The sequence below is a fragment of the Diabrotica undecimpunctata genome, chromosome 2 (genome assembly GCF_040954645.1).
Source record: "Diabrotica undecimpunctata isolate CICGRU chromosome 2, icDiaUnde3, whole genome shotgun sequence".
Lineage (NCBI taxonomy): Eukaryota > Metazoa > Arthropoda > Insecta > Coleoptera > Chrysomelidae > Diabrotica > Diabrotica undecimpunctata.
The window spans coordinates 118387579-118407522 of record NC_092804.1 but is presented as its reverse complement, the minus strand read 5'-3'; the positions used below and the strand labels follow the sequence as shown (position 1 = coordinate 118407522).

Genomic DNA, 19944 nt, shown 5'->3' with positions numbered 1-19944 from the left:
TGAGTGTCTAGATTTTTAACTTATCTTCTATTTCCTATTAACTGTAGAATTTCTTCGGCCATCTAGTATTTTTTTTTCTTTGAGACAATTTAGTTTTATTCTTGTTTCTTTACATTTATGCTACCTTTTTCCTATGCAAGTTATTGTTGTCTTTATTGTGGGTTAACCTAAACGTTGCATCTACTGGGTTGTGATTAGAAACTAAGGTACCGCCTGGATATGTTTTGACAGATGATTTTAGATGGTATTTGGTACTACCATTTTCTTTCCTTGTAAAAATTCGAATAACCGCTTTCCACTTTCATTGCATTCACCAATCCTACGCTCACCAATCAAGTCGTCACATGTTCCTCTGACTATTTTGACTTTAAAATACTACATTATTAAAATTGGGATCCACTCTTTGAGCAGTCAGCACATACACTGGAACGATTTGTTTTTAAATTTTAGGAATTTGTATTTGCAGCTTTATTTTTTTTCTGAAAGAGTATTAATGCCAACGACTAAGTCACTTATATTTTTGTTTACCAAGATTTTAACTTCGTAGGTGAGATTGGTGAATGTCGCTTCCAGATTAATAAAATGTACCTTTTTTGTTGCATATTCTTTGTTACCAGGTCATTGGACTTCACAAATAACTTTTGTTATTTGTGAAGTCCAATGAACAAGACTTTTAAAAGTCTGCCGGGGACTGAGAGTCTTCTTGTTTCTTGTAACTGTCATAATAAATTTATTGTACCAGGAATTAGTAATATAGTAGTTTCCCGTTGCTTTTTCTATTGCCTCTATTGCGTCAAATCAAGATGTGATTTTTGAGTATAAGTACTTGGAATTAAACCTTTGAAAAATCCAATACGCATCATGCACAGCCTTGATTGGGACAAGAAATGTCGGGGTTCAGGAATGCCCTTGCTCAGTCTGTTTTAGGTACAGTAATGAGAGGCTCCTATTTAGTTCAGAGCCCCTTCTTTAGGGGGCTCGTAAATATCTAAAATGCGTAATGGTTAAATCAAAAATACGTTACACACATTATCATCTGACTACACTACTACACCAACAAAAACATATGCAAAATGTACAACAATATGCAATTTTCATAAAGTCAGATCTCTAGTGATAGAATGAAATAGTAACAGCAAAGTTTTCCGCTTATTCAAATGTTTCGAGTTATTAACCTAAAATCGTTTAAAACATGCTTTTTGAAGTGAAATTTGTCAAATTTCAGTCACAAATAATATAACCTTCAATTTAGGTTTATTAAGTTTCGGTTGTCCCAGATGTCAACCGTTGTAGCTCCGGTTCACTCAAGTGGAGACGGGAGTGAGTATATCTCAAATCTGGGATGTTAAAAATGTAAAATTTAATTGTCATTCGCCAGTCAGAATTATCTGAGCCATAAAGTTTCTTTCCCTAACCTAAATCTGACAAGAGTAGGAAATAAAGAGACAACCTTAACTTACATTCGTTTATTTAAAAAAAAAAAATGTGCGAAGAACCACACTTGGTTTCAATATGAAAAGTAAATGTCAAAAACATATGTTTACACGTCGGATAAAATTTAGACCGCAGTACTAATTTTAAAATTATAATCAAGTTACAAATAACAACCTTAATCCCCTTTACTATTCGAAACAACTTTTGTACTATTTCTCCCCCAGACTATTTTAAGTAATGTTATTAATTATTTAATCACATAAAAATAGTAGAAAATGAAAGTATACCTATGTATAACAATCTGCCATTTTAGCAGATGAATAAAACTTTACTTCAGGGAAATACCTCAAGTTATATGCATTGGATCCAAGGCGAACAACAGATGGGTAAATTAAGTTACAACACTACAGCATAGCTGCTTTAAGTTTAAAAGTATGCCCAAATATTGTACATAGGCATTTACAAAATGTTTAAGCAACTTTAAAGTGAAAAATTATTACTTAGTTAATAGATTTAAATGAAAATTTGCATCAAGAATTTTATTAATCAATATTTCAAAGCCGCAAAAGTTAAATGTAAGTTAAAAAGTCAGTTAAATAAAACTAAAAACTTATCAAGTCTCCTCCGCTTCCTTCTACCATCCTAACACTGGATGTGTAACTCCAAAGGAAAAGATACATGGAAAAGTGCTTCCATAAACTTCACCAAAATCATTTTTGAATAAAGCAAAATCAAACTGCTACAGACTTCTACATACGAACCCAAGCTGTACAGTCTCAAATCCATACAAAACCAGGAATTGGTGGTCTGGATTGTAAAATAAAACCCCAAATACTAAAGATCCAGACGCAGAAATCTCCAGATACTGAAAACTGCCCTAAAAATACCATCAAGTATTAGTACATGAAGTGAACCTTCAGATCCCTTCCCAATACTTTTCAAAAACTAGTTAGAACTGATATTCTTAGGTACAAAGAAAAAATGATTAACTAAAAAGACACAAAGTTTCTGAACTGTGAAAATGAACAAAATATTATGTTACAGTGAAGCTGAATTACTGAAAATTACAGATCTAAACCTCCCTTACCCCTTTTCTGTAATAGAAAGTTAATATACAAAAATAAATAGATCTAGAAATGCTTTACAACAGAAATGTAAAATAATCTCATTTACCTCAATTTGAGAGCGTTTCCAAAATTAATCGACGTTTTAATAATATTCCAACAAGCTAAGCAGCCTGTATACTTCCTCCAAAATGCTGTGACCACAGAGTTAAAACTCCCTTAACAGGTTAAAAAGCATGATACATCACAAATACCAAATTTCCATCAAAATCTTGCGAAACTCCAAAAATACAACTATCAGAGGCTTCTTAAATAATAATAGACGAACTTCTTAATATCCACAATCCGTGATGGTTTCAAATTACCATATATTAAATTAGAATTCGTCACTCACACCTGTTAATCATGCAGACATTTTAACGTCAAAATCAGAAGTGAGGAGTCCAAACGACGGACCCCGGAAACTGTCAAATCCTTGGGACACAATAGAACTACCAAAACACATCGACCATTGAAGTGATAGCCCCGAACGGCCGGATGACGTCATAAATCAAATCACCAAATAGACTTTGAGTAGTGTCTTTCACATGCTCTAACAATTCCTCATGCTAATCGGAGCGACAAAACTAAGTTGTCATTCGTACTCGTACGACGAGTAAAGAGCAAAACACACCACTCGCCATTCAACTGTTCCAACTATTCTGTACACTTGACAGAGCGACAAAACTAAGTTGTCATCCGTACTAATAAAACGAGTAGAAAGCAAAACATAACATCCTTGATGCCACCAACCACGGCATTAGAAACACTAGTTATGGTAGAAACATCTACCTAACCATGAAACACGTAAGTTCCAACCTATCCCATAGTGACATCACAGAACACACCGCTCGTGAAACGACACAGCGGACGTCTCCTAAACTACAGTCTAATAGCCCAATACCTGAGATATACGAAAAATCAAAACAGAAGAAAGGAGAACTGATAACCAAACATATTTTATTATTTATTATGAATGATGAAACGACTTTAATCAATTACAAAAGTGATAGAAAATAGTGTTTAATCGTAATTCTACTGACGAGAATGGGTAAACTCGACATTCTCAGTCCTGTGTAATATCTTACAAGAAAAGTTCTATTGCAAACCACCAGATGTTAACAACCAAAATAAAAGATTACTACTTAGCAAAACAAGATAAATAAATGTTAAATACATTTCTACTAAACACTCTAAACAGGTATGAATCAAACAACTACATACAGTCTGTTCTAATTATTATTAATATGTTTTAGAGAATATTATCTCAGGAATTAAACTTCCTAATAAATTATAGCATTTATCAAGCTGAAATATTTTAGAGGATTTCTCTAAGAGGTTTTATGCTTTCCATATAAACACCCTAACAAGTTATAGTACCTGTCAGACTGAAGCGTGCTGATTTTTGACTATCAAGAGACACACAGGTATGTACACACAATAGCCCCACGGTTACTTAAAACTAGAGTAAAAACCACATAGAGAACCCCAATTATACCCAAAATAAGAAACAAAAATAGCTAATAATAAATAACCCTTTTAGCAAAGTTTTCAACAAGTGGACGCTAACACAACAACTTTGTCATGATGGTCGATAGAAATATAGTTACAGCCAGTACCCTTAACCGAATGAGGTAGCAAAGTGGACAAAACCTTTGGGCTGACAGTTAAAGTAAAAATGAAAAAAACTCTCAGAAAGACGTTTCACTACCTATAAGGAACTATACAATATCTACACTTAGAAATTTCATATACTTTATTATGTAACAATGTTAAATAAATCACATAACAGGTACAAATTTACTTAATATATAGGTATCCAAATTACACTAACAATCCTAGGGTCAAAATAAATCTGTTACAATAACTCCAAAAATATTTCCTTAAAAAAAAAACTCTATTAAAGCGTTTGTTCTTAAAATTTACCAATCTTGAGGCTACTATAGTTGTTTTGTGATAAACTTTTTTCATCCCCGAGTTGGGGGAGGTAACTACCTCCAGAGATAAATCATATATTGGCATATGGTAGATTTTAGTTATGGTTTGTTATGGGTTAAGTTTAGTTTATGGTAGTCTTTCAGCCATTTTCTACCTACTGTCAACATTTAAAGCAAATCCAGGCATATAAAAAGAATTCTGATCAGAAAACTGTCATATCCTGGACTATTAGGGAATTTTAAAATATTAAAAAACAACGTTTTATTACATTACCATTACAGTAACATTTATTTACGCCAAAGAAGTTAATATGATTACCTAGAAAAAAAATTTAATACTTCGCCATCTGCATACCCATTCAATTATTAGATATTGTTAGGGTTAGCCGTAAGTACGCAGTTCTGGAAAACGTGACTATAATAAATGATCCGAAAGGGTCTACTGCTGAAGTAGAACAAAAAGTATTAGGATAATGGATATTATATTTATATAGTTCGTTCATATAAAAGTTTTTATGGACTTAAACGTAATGTTTTTAGATTGCATTTTGTATGAGTTCTTTTTTATATAAATAAAAAGTAACATTTATTTTTAATTGAATTTTAGACATGGATGAGCACATTTAATTATTGTTTCACCTACTATTACAGGATAGTACTTAAGTTAATTTTTTTTCTTCAGTTCATCTTTGATACAGAATGTTTATTTGAAGACCGTAGATACTGTGTATCTAATTAAATCACAACACGACCTTACATAATTTTACTGCTAACACGTCTAAAACCAAAATATTAAATCCTAATGGCAGTTTAGACTTTTTCTGGTTTATCTATTTTTCGCTAGGTGAAGACTTGGCTCCGCAGTACGTATCAAAATCACAACTGTAACCAGTAAAACTACACAAAATCCAGTACTTGTAAAGCTTCTCCGTTCTCCTCCGGTCGTAGATATTTTATCAATTTTGTTGAATTGAGTATTTTCTTTCAAATGTATACACTTTTTAATTTAGCATAATTATTTCTGCTTACTGCGTTGAAAATAAATAGAACATTCAGATCTTCATCCAGATTCCAATACATCCTTTCATGGGGTAATTTATGAAACACGCTAATAAGAAGAATTTCAACAAAAATTTTGATATAATGATATAATCACAGATTGGTTTGATCTACAATATGATTTACATTAATTTATATTTAAATGGGAATAAGCCACAATCAAAGGTTAAAATACGTTTATTGACGTTTCAATTTCCACTTCGGAAATCGTTCTCAAAATACAAACATTAGTAAATTAAACAAATTTTGTTTTTTTTTTACTTAGTGAAAAATTCTTCTAATAATTTAATTTTATCTGACTCATCTATATTGACAATTCAGACATACCTTATACATTTTAAAGTAGACGACTTTAAAATGATATTGCCAATATTGTTAAGTTGCGTTCCTGGGACGACTTTACTTATAAGATAGTTCATTCGATTACATGAAATCAACTTTAACTTGAGAATATCCGTCAGAAAAGATAATAACATGTAATTCGTCTTTAAAAAGACAAATACATGAAATGATGACAGTAAAATTCTTCTGTTAGTGATTCCATAGTAAATTATGAGGGAAAAACCAGGAAAAAAACCTCATAATACTATCCCGACATGGTAAGTATTTGATCGTGCATTTAGTTTACCTTCAATAAACACCAAATTCCGATTTTATATGTTTGTTATTTAAAAAACATAAATGATGTATTCTCTATAAATGTTACTGACTTACCAATACTGGTATTTTTCTTTTAATAACTTCCTCTTTCAATATGGGTAACCAGATCCTACTACATTCTGCCGAGGAATTCGCGACACAATTGGTCTCATTTAGCATAATTAGAGCCGCTTCTTTGATTTTTCTCTTTTTACCATCCGTTTTTTTTAGGACTATATTTGAATCATTCCATTGAACCCTATGTTCATTATCCCATGCGTGTTTACAGATTTGAGATCTATCAAATTCTCTATTTTTAATATAGGATTGATGTTCACTTATTCTAACATTTAATGGTCTTGATGTTTCACCCAAATAAAAAAAAAACTGATCGCATTCACAAGGTATTTTATAAATGCAATTCTTTGTCCTTTCTTGTTCATTGTTAGGTTTGGTTTTGGACAAAATAGATCTCAACGTGTTTGTTGTTTTGAATGTTGTTGAAATGTTGAATTTATTTCCTATCCTTTTAAGCTTTTCCGACAATCCTTTTATGTATGGTATTGTTATTTTCCTCGTATTATTCCTTGCATATGCTGTAGGATCTCGTTTTAAGTTGTTTTGTTTTATTCGATCGATTGTTGAAAATTCCTTATTTATAAACGATAAAGGATAATCATTTTTTAATAAAACAGTTTTTAACAAATGTTTTTCCTCCAAGAACGAATTTTCGTTAGAACCAGTAATTTTGGCTCTATCGTATAAGGATTTAATAATTCCCTTTTTAATATTAATATTGTGATTTGATTTGAAGTTTAAATATCTGTTGGTGTGTGTTGGTTTTCTATACACCTGAGTTTCGTATCCAGTATCGTTCTTAGAGATTAAAACATCCAGAAAAGGTAATGTGTTATTATATTCCTTTTCCATGGTAAATGTTATTGTCTCTTCTTTATCGTTTATATCATTTAGGAATGTGTCCAACAACTCTGATCCATGAGGCCATATTGAGAATACATCATCTACATACCTCCACCATACTGAGGGTTTTAAATTTTGTTTAGAAATAATATTTGTTTCAAAATCTTCCATAAATATATCGGCTAATAATGGAGATAAACTAGAGCCCATTGCTAGTCCAAAACTTTGTTTATAGAATTCATTATTTAGTTGAAAGTATGTATTATCAGTACATAATGTTACATATTAACTCCATTATAGCTGATATATTTAGTCTTGTTCTAGTTGCCAATGTATCATCACTTTCTAATTTTGTCTTGACTATATTTAAAGTCTTATCTAATGGCACATTCGTAAATAAACTATTTATGTCAAAACTTACTAAAGTATTATTTGGATTAAATTCAATATTTGATAATTTATTTAATTTATTTAGATAATTTAATTTATTTAAGTCGATCGGATTAGCCAAGCGGGCTAGGTGGCTGGCTTCTCCTTCGCTTCAATGCGAGAGATGTCAGTTCGATCCCCGGCTCGGTGTGCAGAAAACAAAAAGGCTAACGCAGCAGTTTAAAATTCTAAAATGAATCTGCGGCTTAGTCTAGAATATGCTGGTATCTGATCGGCCTATGATGGAGCAGTACGGCAAGAGATAAGGGCTTGCGGCTAGGTGATACTCCTCCATAGATCCCTACCGGAAGGGCGTCGAACGCCTAAATACCGGGTATATATATATATATATATATATATATCTATATAATTTATTTAAAAAATGTTGTGTATTTTTTATAAATTTTTATATTTTTTATTTGCAATTGGTTTTAAAATATTTATTAAAAATTTTTGATAGTTTACTACAAGGAGAATTCATGGTACTACAAATAAGTCTAAGTGGTATATTCGTTTTATGAATTTTCGGTACTCCATAAAAATGAGGGGTCTTACTGTAATGAGGTGTAATTAATCTTCCCTGATAACTGGGTAAACAATCTTTAAACTTGAATAAAGTTCTATATATTTTGTTTTCCAAAGGCTTTGTTGGATCCTTTGTTAATTTTGTATAAGGTCCGTTTATTATTAGATCTTTAATTTTGTTTTCATATTGAATTCTATCCATTACCACAGTTGCATTCCCCTTGTCTGCTGGTAGGATGATTATGGAGTCGTCCTTTTTTAAAGTTCTTATAGATTTTAGTTCCTCGTGGTTTATGTTTTGTTCAATTTTAATAGACTTTTCCAATTCAAGTTTACATAATACTCTGTATTCTTCCTTTTCATGGGTTGGTAAATATTGAGATATTTTTTCCACTGAGCTTATTATGTCTAATTTTGGAACAATATGATTTACATTTTTATCACCAAATACCTTTTTGTAAATCAAAAGTTTGTAACGTATTTAGTTTTGCAAGCTCCGCGTTTACCCTTTCCATTTGTTTATAGATTCCATTGGTACCATTCATGCTCTTATTCACAGTTTTACGACTCCATTTGGGATCTCCGGGCTTCTTCAGTAAGTTATTTTTTGAAAGATTCATCCGGGTCATCACTTTTATCCAAATCATTATAAGTAGAATCATCCACCGTTCTATAGTCATCCTCATCTTTATAATCGTCAATAATGACTTCTAGGTTTCCAGAAACATCGTTAGAAATTTGGATTGTTATTAAATCACCTTTATGAAACTGTTCCTCATCTTTTTGATCGTCAACATTTGGTGGAATTACCACCAAATATGTTTCTGCACTATTGTTAATCTCTACACTTTTAATATCATTTACAGCTGCTGCCAGCATTTGATACTTTTTTCATAAAATTCAGAATTATGATGGTATGCAGAATGCGTGGTTATCTTTGGACGACTCGTCGTAGAATTTTAAAACTAAAAAATTGTTATTTTCATTTGTACCCTTTTGCCTAATGTATCCAAGCAGCTACAGAGAAGTTTAGGTTCTTAAAGCTCCAGGGTAAAACATATGTGTGATAAAACTATATTCACCCACTATTTTTTACACATATGGAAAACAAATTTCAGGCATGAAACAAAATACATTCATGATTATAGAAAATTATTGATAAAAATGTTTACTTACCACATATGTGGTAAGTAACCTCTAAATCACAACCGCAATGGATATTTCCAAGTGTACCTTAAAACTACGTAAAAAATATTGTAATCTGTTACACCGTCCGAGAGATGAAACTATGCATAATCGTCTTGTGCCCTAGACATTCAGATTTTCAACCAGAGATGGTGTCCGTAGGAAATTATATTTGCCGTATCTGCAGGTACGCTGGGTGTTAATGGGTTAATGTTTAAATGCTTAAAATATAAGTTACTTTGGTGGCAGCGCCTATCGGAAAGTTAATACAATAACTCGGTACCTCGGAGGTAAAGGACACTATGTCTATTTTCTTACTTTTTCAGGAGAGCAGTTTTAAAAAATTTTAAATTTGTAATCATTAAATACTCAAATGTTTCTTATATTTAACCAAGATTAATATATTATTATTGTGGTGTGTATAATCGTCTTTCATTCCATGAAGTGTTGTATACCTGAGGTTTACTGTTCATTTTTTAAAAATTTTTTGAAAATGTGTAGTTGGACATAGTGTTGTTTACCTCTAACAACTTTTTTAAATAATGTGGGATTGCATGTTAAGGTCTTTAAGAAATAAACAATACAAACACATTAAACAGCCTATACTATTATTTTATTAGAGGTAAATATTATAATGTTATGTTAAAGATGCTTCATATCATCTTCATCTTCTTGTGGGTAATCGTTTGTGGCTACATCGCTATGTGTTAAATTTTGATAAAACGCATGACAAACTGACGGAACAAATGGCAGTAATGCAATTAAGTCATTGTACTTTTGTTTTGTGATTGGTACTGGGATTACTGAGACTTGATTTAATTGGGCTGGAAACGTTACTTGCTGTCTTCGATACCTCATGAAGTCCACTTCATACATATTTTGATTATTAAAATCTGTCTTATAAAAGAACTTTCCAATGTATTCTTGTTGGACTTGTAGGAAAACACATGTTGACAGTAGAACAGAATCTTTATTAACATTTTTTTTCTACTTACAAAAGGAGAATTAGATGACAATTTCTTATCGAACAGCGTTTTGAAGTTTTTGAAATCTGCAAGTTCCATATTGTGCACTGTGTATTTACCTGATGTTTGCCTAACTAGTTGTTGCCAGTCCCATGGTGGTTTCTTTCTTTTTCTTTCGATTAAAGCATGAACAGTGTCTGCTTCCATATGTGTGTGCCCTTTCAGTAAAAACTTTTGAGTGATCGTCTTTATTTGCAGTATCCACAAATAGCACATTATAATACTTATATTTTTATTTTGTTTATAGCAGTTATCGGTCCAAAGAGTGATGTCCTCTACTTGACTACCTGGAATTGTATTGTCAGTCCATTTCAAAATTGATGAGGTATTTTCATTTGCACCTCGGGCCCCTTTCGATTCCTCCCAGATTATACATTGTACAGAAAAATCACTGGCATCATGTAATGTAAAATTTATTGTCCAAAGCTTCGTTTTGTAGAAATTAATACAATTGTTTGTTAGTGGTGAAGGCAAACATTTTTGCAAATCACCAGATAGTTCAATTATTTTAAGTTATACCGAGTTTTAGATTCAATTAGGTGAGCATCATGATCAGCCTATACACTGGTTAGCTCATCTGCAGTGAGATTATTTTTTAATTGAGCGGTTAATGTACTGCATGTATCGCAAATGTCTCTTTCTGGCGGTTTAAACGACAACTTGAAGCCTTTATTAAAAATATCTGCGTACAACCACTTTTTTGCTCTGAGCTTTGGATCTACATGTCTTTCATTGCATTCATCAATGTACAGTTGATACATCTTTTTTATTGTTTATAAGTTCTGTGCCCACATAATCTCTCTTACTCCTTTCTCTGGAATAATGACTCTCGTATTTTGGGAATGATTTAATATGTTGATGTATACTATTTATGGTTTTGGTAGGAGTCTTATTGGTTGGCGTGTGTCTACCTCTTTGATCAGCTTTTATTAAACCTCCTGGCTCAATTTTTTTCAACATATTTACTACTACTAAATTAGATATACAAAGTGTGTTTAAAAAAATAACCTTGCACACCTTCAATAGCTGATTGTTCACTGTAAAATGGTAGTGTAGTGTATTATCTTTAGATTTGGTAGAATTTAGATCTTTTTTTCTTGATCGAAGAGTAGGTTGGATGTCGATACATGAAAAGATAAATTGCTTTTTAAGATCTGAAACGTTTGTCTCAGTCTAGTATGAGTTAAAAATTTTTTGTCTTTAGTATTCTGGCAATCTTTCAGAGCATTTAATGCGACACATGCAAGGAGGCTTTAACATTTTTGCAGGCATGTCTTTGCCTCTTTTACTGAGATACTCTTTCCCACCAGCTATTTTTCGTTTACAAACATTACAGGCCCAATTTTGTTCATTTACTACACGTTTTTTACCTTTTTGTTTGCACTTAGTTATATTTTGTACCTTTCTTTTAACACTTTTCTCTTCTTCTAAAATAACTTCATTATATTCATTGAAATTGCCTGAATCACTGCTTAGGGATAAATCGTCCTGAAGAAGATTTTTTTTATTGCCCCACTAATCGTAGGAGTAATAATAGCTTTCTTTCTTTCTAATTTTTAACTTTGTTTTCGCTGGTTTACTTATATGTCTTATATCATTGTCGTCCGATTCTGAGCTTTCACCACTTAGAGGCTCATAGATTTTATCAATACCCGAATTTTCTTCTCCAAACAAATTATCATTTTTGTCCACTTCTTTCTTATAACGAATATATTATATCAAACCAGCTAAAAGAAGGACTTGAATCGTGTTTTATTAGAATTTATGAAAATATTTTAATTCAAAAATAATGTTAAAAAATAAAAAATTTAGACATGACTTTAAATTATTATGTTTAATTTCAAATCGAGACCTGTCATTCGTTTCTCGTAAAGTGTAGCACAAAACTGTATTGAGTTGTGGCATACTAGAATAAATAAAACACACTGAAAAAATTAAAAATTTAATTTGAAATTACTACAAAATGAATAACTTTTACAGTGAACAAGTGTGAAATTTAAATACATATATGTATTATAATTCGAAACTGCTGAAATTATAGTATTTTGTCATATATCCATTATTAAAACAATCTTCAAACATTTTGGACATTAACTCAACCGTCTCTCTGGTTATTAAATTTATTAGATACCGTTTTTTGTTAATAATAAAAATAATATCTATCTTAACACATTTTTAAACGTTATTTTTTTTATTTATATTTAGTGCAATTCCGTTATCTGTGATGGCAACCATGAATTGTTTCACGAACCATTGTCTCCAGTCTGAACCAGAGATATGTAAGAGAGGCTCTCTTTTATATCTCTGGTCTGAACACTGGTTTACATTGGAAAAAAAGTGTACCATTTTTATATGACGGGAAGTGTACAAGGGTACATAACACTATGTTCGGATGGTAAATGACTGTGCACACATATAGTAGAGGTACACGACACCAAGTCCACATGGTGTTGTTTATCTCTGACTGGAAGTGGACTTGGTGTTTATTAAAAAGTCGGTAACTTGCCGTAAAATTGTCTCTGGACATAGTATGGTTTACCTATGTGTAGAGCCAGAAAAGTTATATTCAAAAGTGCAATAATCTAAATTTCGATAAAAATGGACATAGTGTCCTTTACCTCCGGGGTACACAACTATACAAAAATATTATAAAATTAGGCGCCTAGTACGTCTTACTCGTCTTTATGGGGTTGGGTATGTTTTTTACAACGTTTTAATTGTACCATCTGTATTCTTGGTCCACAAACCTGTTCCTTTATTTTCCTTAACTTCTCAAGGGTCAAAGCTACAGTTATTTAAGCTAATCTAGCAGGTTTCCTGAATGGAGACACAGCATTTTAGTAGTTTTTATTAATGTGACATAGTACCTTTATTCACTTATATTTTGTATGATAGTAATTACTACCTAGAGTAACTATCTGATTAACAAATATCTATATTTGTCATAGTCTCTATATATCAATAATGTCTTGTTATAGTGTCTTTATAGATACGTCGCTAATAACCATTAAGTAGATATGACTTTATCTTTAAATAAAAAAATAATAAAAAACCTATTTATTTTCCAGGTAATGGTTATATTGAAGGTGTCGAGTTAGATGGATTTTTACGAGAATTTGTTTCAAGTGCCAATATTTCAGATGTAGGACCGGAAGTAAGTAATTAGTAGAGATTAAATACCTAAATGTATACATAATAAAAATACACATCCATATGTCGTCATCTTGATCATTCTCAGCGTATTCTACCCATTATATTGCAGCCAACGTTACAGAGTCGTTTTTCATTTCTAGCCACGATTGTCTAATCTTCTCTTTTCTGCGCCATGTTGTAGCGGTTTGTTTCGTTATGTCATAATCTTATCTCTTAGTCTCTTAAATTTGGATGTTTTCTTGGTCTTTTGACGCCTCTTGAATACCACAGTGTAATTCTAGTGAAACATACATTGTTCTAGTATATTCTAGTACAAACTTTTTATGTTTTATTAAAAAAACTAATTGAAAAAAAAAAGTGATTCCGGTTCTTTTATATCGCTCAACATAAAAAACCAATACAACTTAACACACAGATACACCACATTTTTTTATGTCATACTAGTTTAATATTGTGTTTTTATTGCTTAGTTACCAACTACGTAATAGTGTACTTTATGCCCGCGCGGGCATAAAGTGTACTTTATGGCCCGCACAGGCGTAAAGATACAAACAAAAAGATAATAAGATTTCTGTAGCGTAGCAACATAACACGGACGATAGAATGTCTACTAGTAAATATATTGTCAAAATGAAATCGAATTTTCGGATTTTTTAGAACATATTTATTTCTAGATGCAATAACGAACTAGTATGACATAAAAGTTTGTATGCACCGCGGATAAATAGATCTATATGCCCTCGGACGACCTACAAACCCTCTGGCCAGAAGCCATCGGGTTTGTAACATCGTCGCCCTCTGGGAATAAACATCTATTTAATACCCTTCGTACATAAATAACTATTTTTAATCAAGTACAAATTTTATTTGGTATAATTGATAACATTATCCTATTAGGTACTTGTTTTAACTACCTCTACGTTATTCTCTTTAATATTGTTTTTATTACGAACTCAGATCCTAGTGATGTTTTTCTCTACATACCGCAATTTTTATCTTCCTTTATTTCTGTTACATAAAGTTACGTTGGACTTAAAGCCAAAAAAAGAATGTTTACCTGGTGAGTCACAAAAAGCGGAAATTGATCGAAAAACTAAAAAGAATGTTTTTAATATATTTTAAAAATTTATCGAATGACAACAAACACTACCTCCACACCTATCCCCTGGGGACGAGGCGGGGTCTCTTAGAAATCTTAAACTAGAACAACCATTTTTTATTGCAGATTTGGGTTTCTTATGCAGCAATTATTATTTGGAACATTTTTTGAATTGTTGATAGATGACACGATATTGAAAATGGTAAATCATCTTGAGAAATAAACTTCTAAATAAAAAAACCAAAAAATACGTATTTATTATTTTTCAAAAATATCGAATGATACCAAATACGACCATTCACCCCACCTATGGAAGAGAGACAGACTATGTTCTCTCCAAACTAGACTCCGACACAAGAGGGATACAATGGACGTTAACCACACGCCTAAGCGATCTAGAATACGCGGACGATATCTGTCTATTAGGTCAAAGGTTCCAAGATCTGGCTTACCAATTGGAAACACTTTCCACTGAAGCCAATAAAATAGGTTTGAAAATCAATATTAGTAAAACCAAGTCCATGAGAATAAATGCAAGGAACAACACGCTATTTACTATCGGCAATATGCAGATTGAAAATGTGGAAAATTTTACGTATCTTGGAAGTGTCATAACAGAAAACAAAGGTACAGAAGACAATATTTGTATGAGGATACGAAAAGCTCAACAAGCTTTCAGCACGCTCAACTCTGTTTGGAGATCTGACGAGTATACTACAAGGACAAAGATCCGAATATTCCGATCAAATGTCATGTCTGTACTACTCAACGGATGTGAAACCTGGAAAGTGACAAACACCCTCACAGACAAACTGCAGGTATTTGTTAACAAATGTCTACGAAGAATTGTTCGTATATTCTGGCCTAACACCATCAAAAACGACAATCTGCTACACCTGACCGAACAAAAGAGGGTACAAAATGAAATTAAGTCCAGAAAGTGGGGTTGGATCGGTCACACACTTTGAAAAAATAGTTGCAGTATCGCAAAGACTGCCCTAGAGTGGAATTCCCAAGGGAAAAGAAAAAGAGGTCGCCCAGTACAAACTTGGAGAAGATCCATCATGGACGAGATAAGAGGTCAAGGAAAGTCTTGGAATGAGGTGAAGGCCTTAGCGCAAAATAGAACCCGATGGCGCGTCTTCACTGAAGCTCTATGCTCCACTTAGGAGTTCAAGAACCTTATATATATATATATATATATATATATATATATATATATATATATATATATATATATATATAAATATGTCACAAGCACTTGAACTTCTCAAAAAAAATATTTTATTTTCAAAATTAAGTTACAATTTACAGAGATATTTACTACAACTAAATAAGAACTAATAATAATCATCGTGGGCTTCTTCCTTCCTTCTTTATAACCTCTGATCTTCGGAATTTGCTGACTCTAGATAGTCCGGGAGCTTCTTTCACATTTCTCCTCCCTCCTTTGGTTCGGACTTCGTCCTCGAAGTCCTAGTAACTTCTGCAATTAATTCATTCAGAATTTGAATTTGGGCAGGATGGAGTTTCGTACCAAATAGAATTTGGGAAATTCTTTTTCGTTTTTTAATTAGGAATATTGCTAAAAATGCTAAAACAAATAAAAGTATAACAATTGAAGTGGTGCTCAGTCCCATTGAAAGTGGTGGTAAAACATCTATTGTTTCGAGGGGTTGAATTTGACCATGTGTATTTGGAATTGTTAACTTCTCAATTTTGATCTGGTGATCCGGCAATAGTTTTATTGGAACTATTTTTGGTAGTGAAATGTCTTCGGATGTTTTCTTGTTGAAGTAGATTCCTTCAATGATGATTGGTTCTTCTGTCGTTAGTAAACTGGTTGATTTTACTTCCTGTTGTTGAATTTTTATTGTATGGATTATTCCCAGCAATATCACTTTGCTTGTTTCTTGAAAAAAGTTCTCTGTCACTATGGTCTTTGTGCAGTTATGGACATTTGGTATCGTACAATGGGATTGTATGTTTTTGGTACAAATGATGTGGTCACTTTCTCCAATGCAGCTTTCGAACCATTTGTTGTTGACATAGTAGGGTGTAGGTGGTAAAATCATGATGTGATCTTTATTTGGGATCGGATAAATCTTAAAGGTGGTATAGGAAGTTTCGTGGAGAATAGGTATTTTAACTATTATGAGCATTGTATTGGCGGTTACGCAGACTAACATTTTGGATGCTTCGATTAATTCATACGGATGTTCATCACTGACTAGAAGCGAATTTCTAGGATACAGTTTAAGAAGATTTTCTTTTAAATTGTCTAATTCTTTTAACGTGAATAATTCGATATTTGGAATATTTAATTGAGATAATGTAATGGTTCTAATTAGTTTCGTTAAAAATTCGTTAATAATTTGAATGTTTACTATTTCATTATGCAAAATTAAATAACTATCAAAATCTGCAGAAAACTTACTAACTGCAGCTACAAGAGCAGCATTATCAGTATTTATCTTTTCTAAAAGTTTATCGAATCTTGTATTAATTGATTGTCCATATGATATTTGATTGTTAAATTTTTTGATTATTTCATTTTGTTTATTTTCTATTGCAATAATATGTGTTTTTAATAGATCAAGGTCAGGGTCATCTGGGTTACCTGTTATATATTTGATGGCAGTTCCGAGAAAGTTAAAGAGTCCTCTTTTCTGTTTGCGAGTAATCTTATGCAAATCATCTTTTACTTGTTCGCGTATATGATTATATTGAGAATAAAGGAGTGAGAGAGGTGTTTTCTTAAAATGAGCTTGGAATTGGTTGATTGGGCTAGTTTCTATTATATTCGATAAATTGTCTAGGGAAATATGAAGGAAGTGTCTATGGTAATGGGAGATTTCTTTTGATTTTCCTATCTCCTCAGCATAGTAGCCATTATTCTGAATCTCCTGAATCCTGAGTTGACGGCCCAGGGCGAGGATTTTCCTGTGAACAAGTTTGAGCTTGAGTATTTTTGTCTGTACATTTTCTTGTTCTTTTAACAAACTTAAGATGTGTACTTGTTGGGTTTTGTTTGTCTGTCTTACCTAAAATCTTTGTTTTTTCTTGTTTATCTGGATGTATTATAGAATAAGGTGCTTGTAGTTTTGGTTTATGTTTCTTTTTTGAAACATACAAAGTTTTTGAGAGATCTATCTCGGGAATTTCTTCAGCGTTTTCGTTCTGTCTATCTAATATTTGCTGCCTGTTTTCTTTTTGTTTATTGTATAAATATTCGATAAAAGGTTGTAATTCCTCCTTATGTCTTTGATTGTACGTTTCGTATATGGGAAGGTCAAAATCAAAATGGATTTCCTCGGCATAAGGTCTATATAGGATTGAAAATGGAGAGAAATTTGTAGAACTATGAATCGATTGATTATAGATAAGAATGGCATGTGTCAAAATGTCGTCTAATGAATCATTGGGGTTTTGGGCACGTAAGCTCCTGAGTTTTTCGGTAAGTGTAGAATGGAATCGCTCTACGGGGGAGTTTGAAGATGAGTTATTAACTGTTGTGAAATGAATTTCGATTTTGTGGAGTTTTAAAAATTCTTTTATGACTGCTGAGTTAAATTCTGTGCCACTATTACATACAACTTTCTTTGGATAGTTATGGTGCGTAAAGTAATGCCTAAGTTTATTCAGTATTGAAATGGATGTTTTATCGTTTAATTTATAACACTGTCCATATTTAGAAAATGAATCTATTATTGTTAAATATAATGTTTTGTTGCAATGAAAAATGTCAATGTGTAAGTTTGTACGGGTGCCTTTCATATTTGTTTTTTAAGCATATTTCACATTTATTTATAAAATTCGAGATCGTGGTTTGCATAGAAGGCCAATAGAAAGTTTGCTTTAGATGTTTATATGTTTCCACTATTCCATTATGATTTTCTCTGTGATATTTTTCTACGCATTCAACTTGTCGTTCCTCTTCTTCAATATCTTTTAGCAATTTATTGCAGAATATTGTCTTTACTGTTGATTTTATTTTCTCTTTAAAATAATTGCAAATGAAGGGTCTAAATTCATGAGGTATTATAATGGCAAATTTTTGATTCGGTCTTAGGATACTTTGAAATGCATCTGCTATTTCTGCTTGCCAGTTGTCGGTGAGCGTTACAGTGTATCGATGTTTATTAAAGATCTTTTTGTATTGTAACTCAAATTTAGCACATTTAGTTTGGAATATAATTTGATTTGACGATAGATTAATTGGCTCGGGTGATATTTCAATTCCTGTGATAGGGTGTTCGACAGCGGTGTGTTGTGTGTTTGTATTATTTTGCAAATTTTTAAATTCCTCAAGAAAATTTTCTGCGTCAAAAGCATCAATTGCATCTGGAGGTTCAGCGCATTCTGAGCTGGAGCTTAGAGCATTTATTTGAATTCTGCTGAGGGCATCGGCTACTTGGTTCTCTTTTCCTTTTTTATATCTAACTTCAAAATTGTAATCCTCTAACTTAAGTCGCCAGCGAGTTAATCGAGAAGTAGGGTCTTTAACTTTGTAGATCCAAACTAGAGGGTTGTGATCAGTTTCTACTATACATTTCTGACTGTACAAGTACATACGAAAATGTTTACATGAGTCTAAGATTGCCAATAATTCTTTTTCTATTGTAGAGTAATTTTGTTCGGCAGAATTTAGGGTCCTCGAATAAAAGGCAATGGGATGGTTATTCTGAGATAGGACTGATCCTATCGCTATATTAGACGCATCCGTAGTAAGTACGAAAGGTTTTTCGAAATCTGGGTATTGAAGAACAGGAGCATTAGTTAAGAGTTGTTTACATTTTTCGAAACATTCCAAATAATTTTAATTTTTAGGATCTATAACAGCACCTTTACGAGTGCATCTGGAAAATGGAGACGTAATCTTCGCGAAATTTGGAATAAATCGCATATAGAATCCGATTAATCCTAGAAAGGACTTTATTTCTTTGACAGTCTTTGGTAATGGGTATTTTTGAATGGCTTCAATTTTACAAGGATTAGGTTTTATACCTTGAGTGGTTACTACATGTCCTAGGAAAGCCACTTCTTTCGTAAGGAACTCAGACTTATCTAATTGAACTTTTAAATTATGTTTTCTAAAGGTATCGAATATGGTAGTGATGTGAACGAGATGTTCGTGAAGAGATTTAGAAAAAATGATTACATCGTCCATATAGACGAATACAAATTTGTGAACGAAAGGACGGAGAATGTTGTCCATTAGTCTTTCAAAGGTTGCTGGGCTGTTCTTTAAGCCAAACGGCATACGTAAGAATTCAAAATGACCATGTGGCACTGAAAATGCAGTTTTTTGGACAGAGTTAGGATGAATTTCGATTTGGTGATAGCCTTGAGCCAAGTCTAGTGTTGTAAGGTATGTAGCCTTACCTAAATTATCTAAAATTTCCTCTATTTTTGGTAAAGGATATCTGTCATCT

General features: G+C 32.3%; 1 protein-coding gene across 2 annotated transcripts in view; it reads left to right on the top strand.

Moving 5' to 3' along the window:
• The window catches only part of Cbp53E (Calbindin 53E), a 579284-nt gene that overhangs the window by 212334 nt on the left and 347006 nt on the right, over positions 1–19944 (top strand). For both annotated transcript variants that reach the window (XM_072523348.1, XM_072523347.1), the window contains one exon: positions 13326–13411. In XM_072523348.1, coding sequence (XP_072379449.1) covers positions 13326–13411 — 86 coding nt within the window. The remainder of the gene's footprint in view (positions 1–13325; positions 13412–19944) is intronic.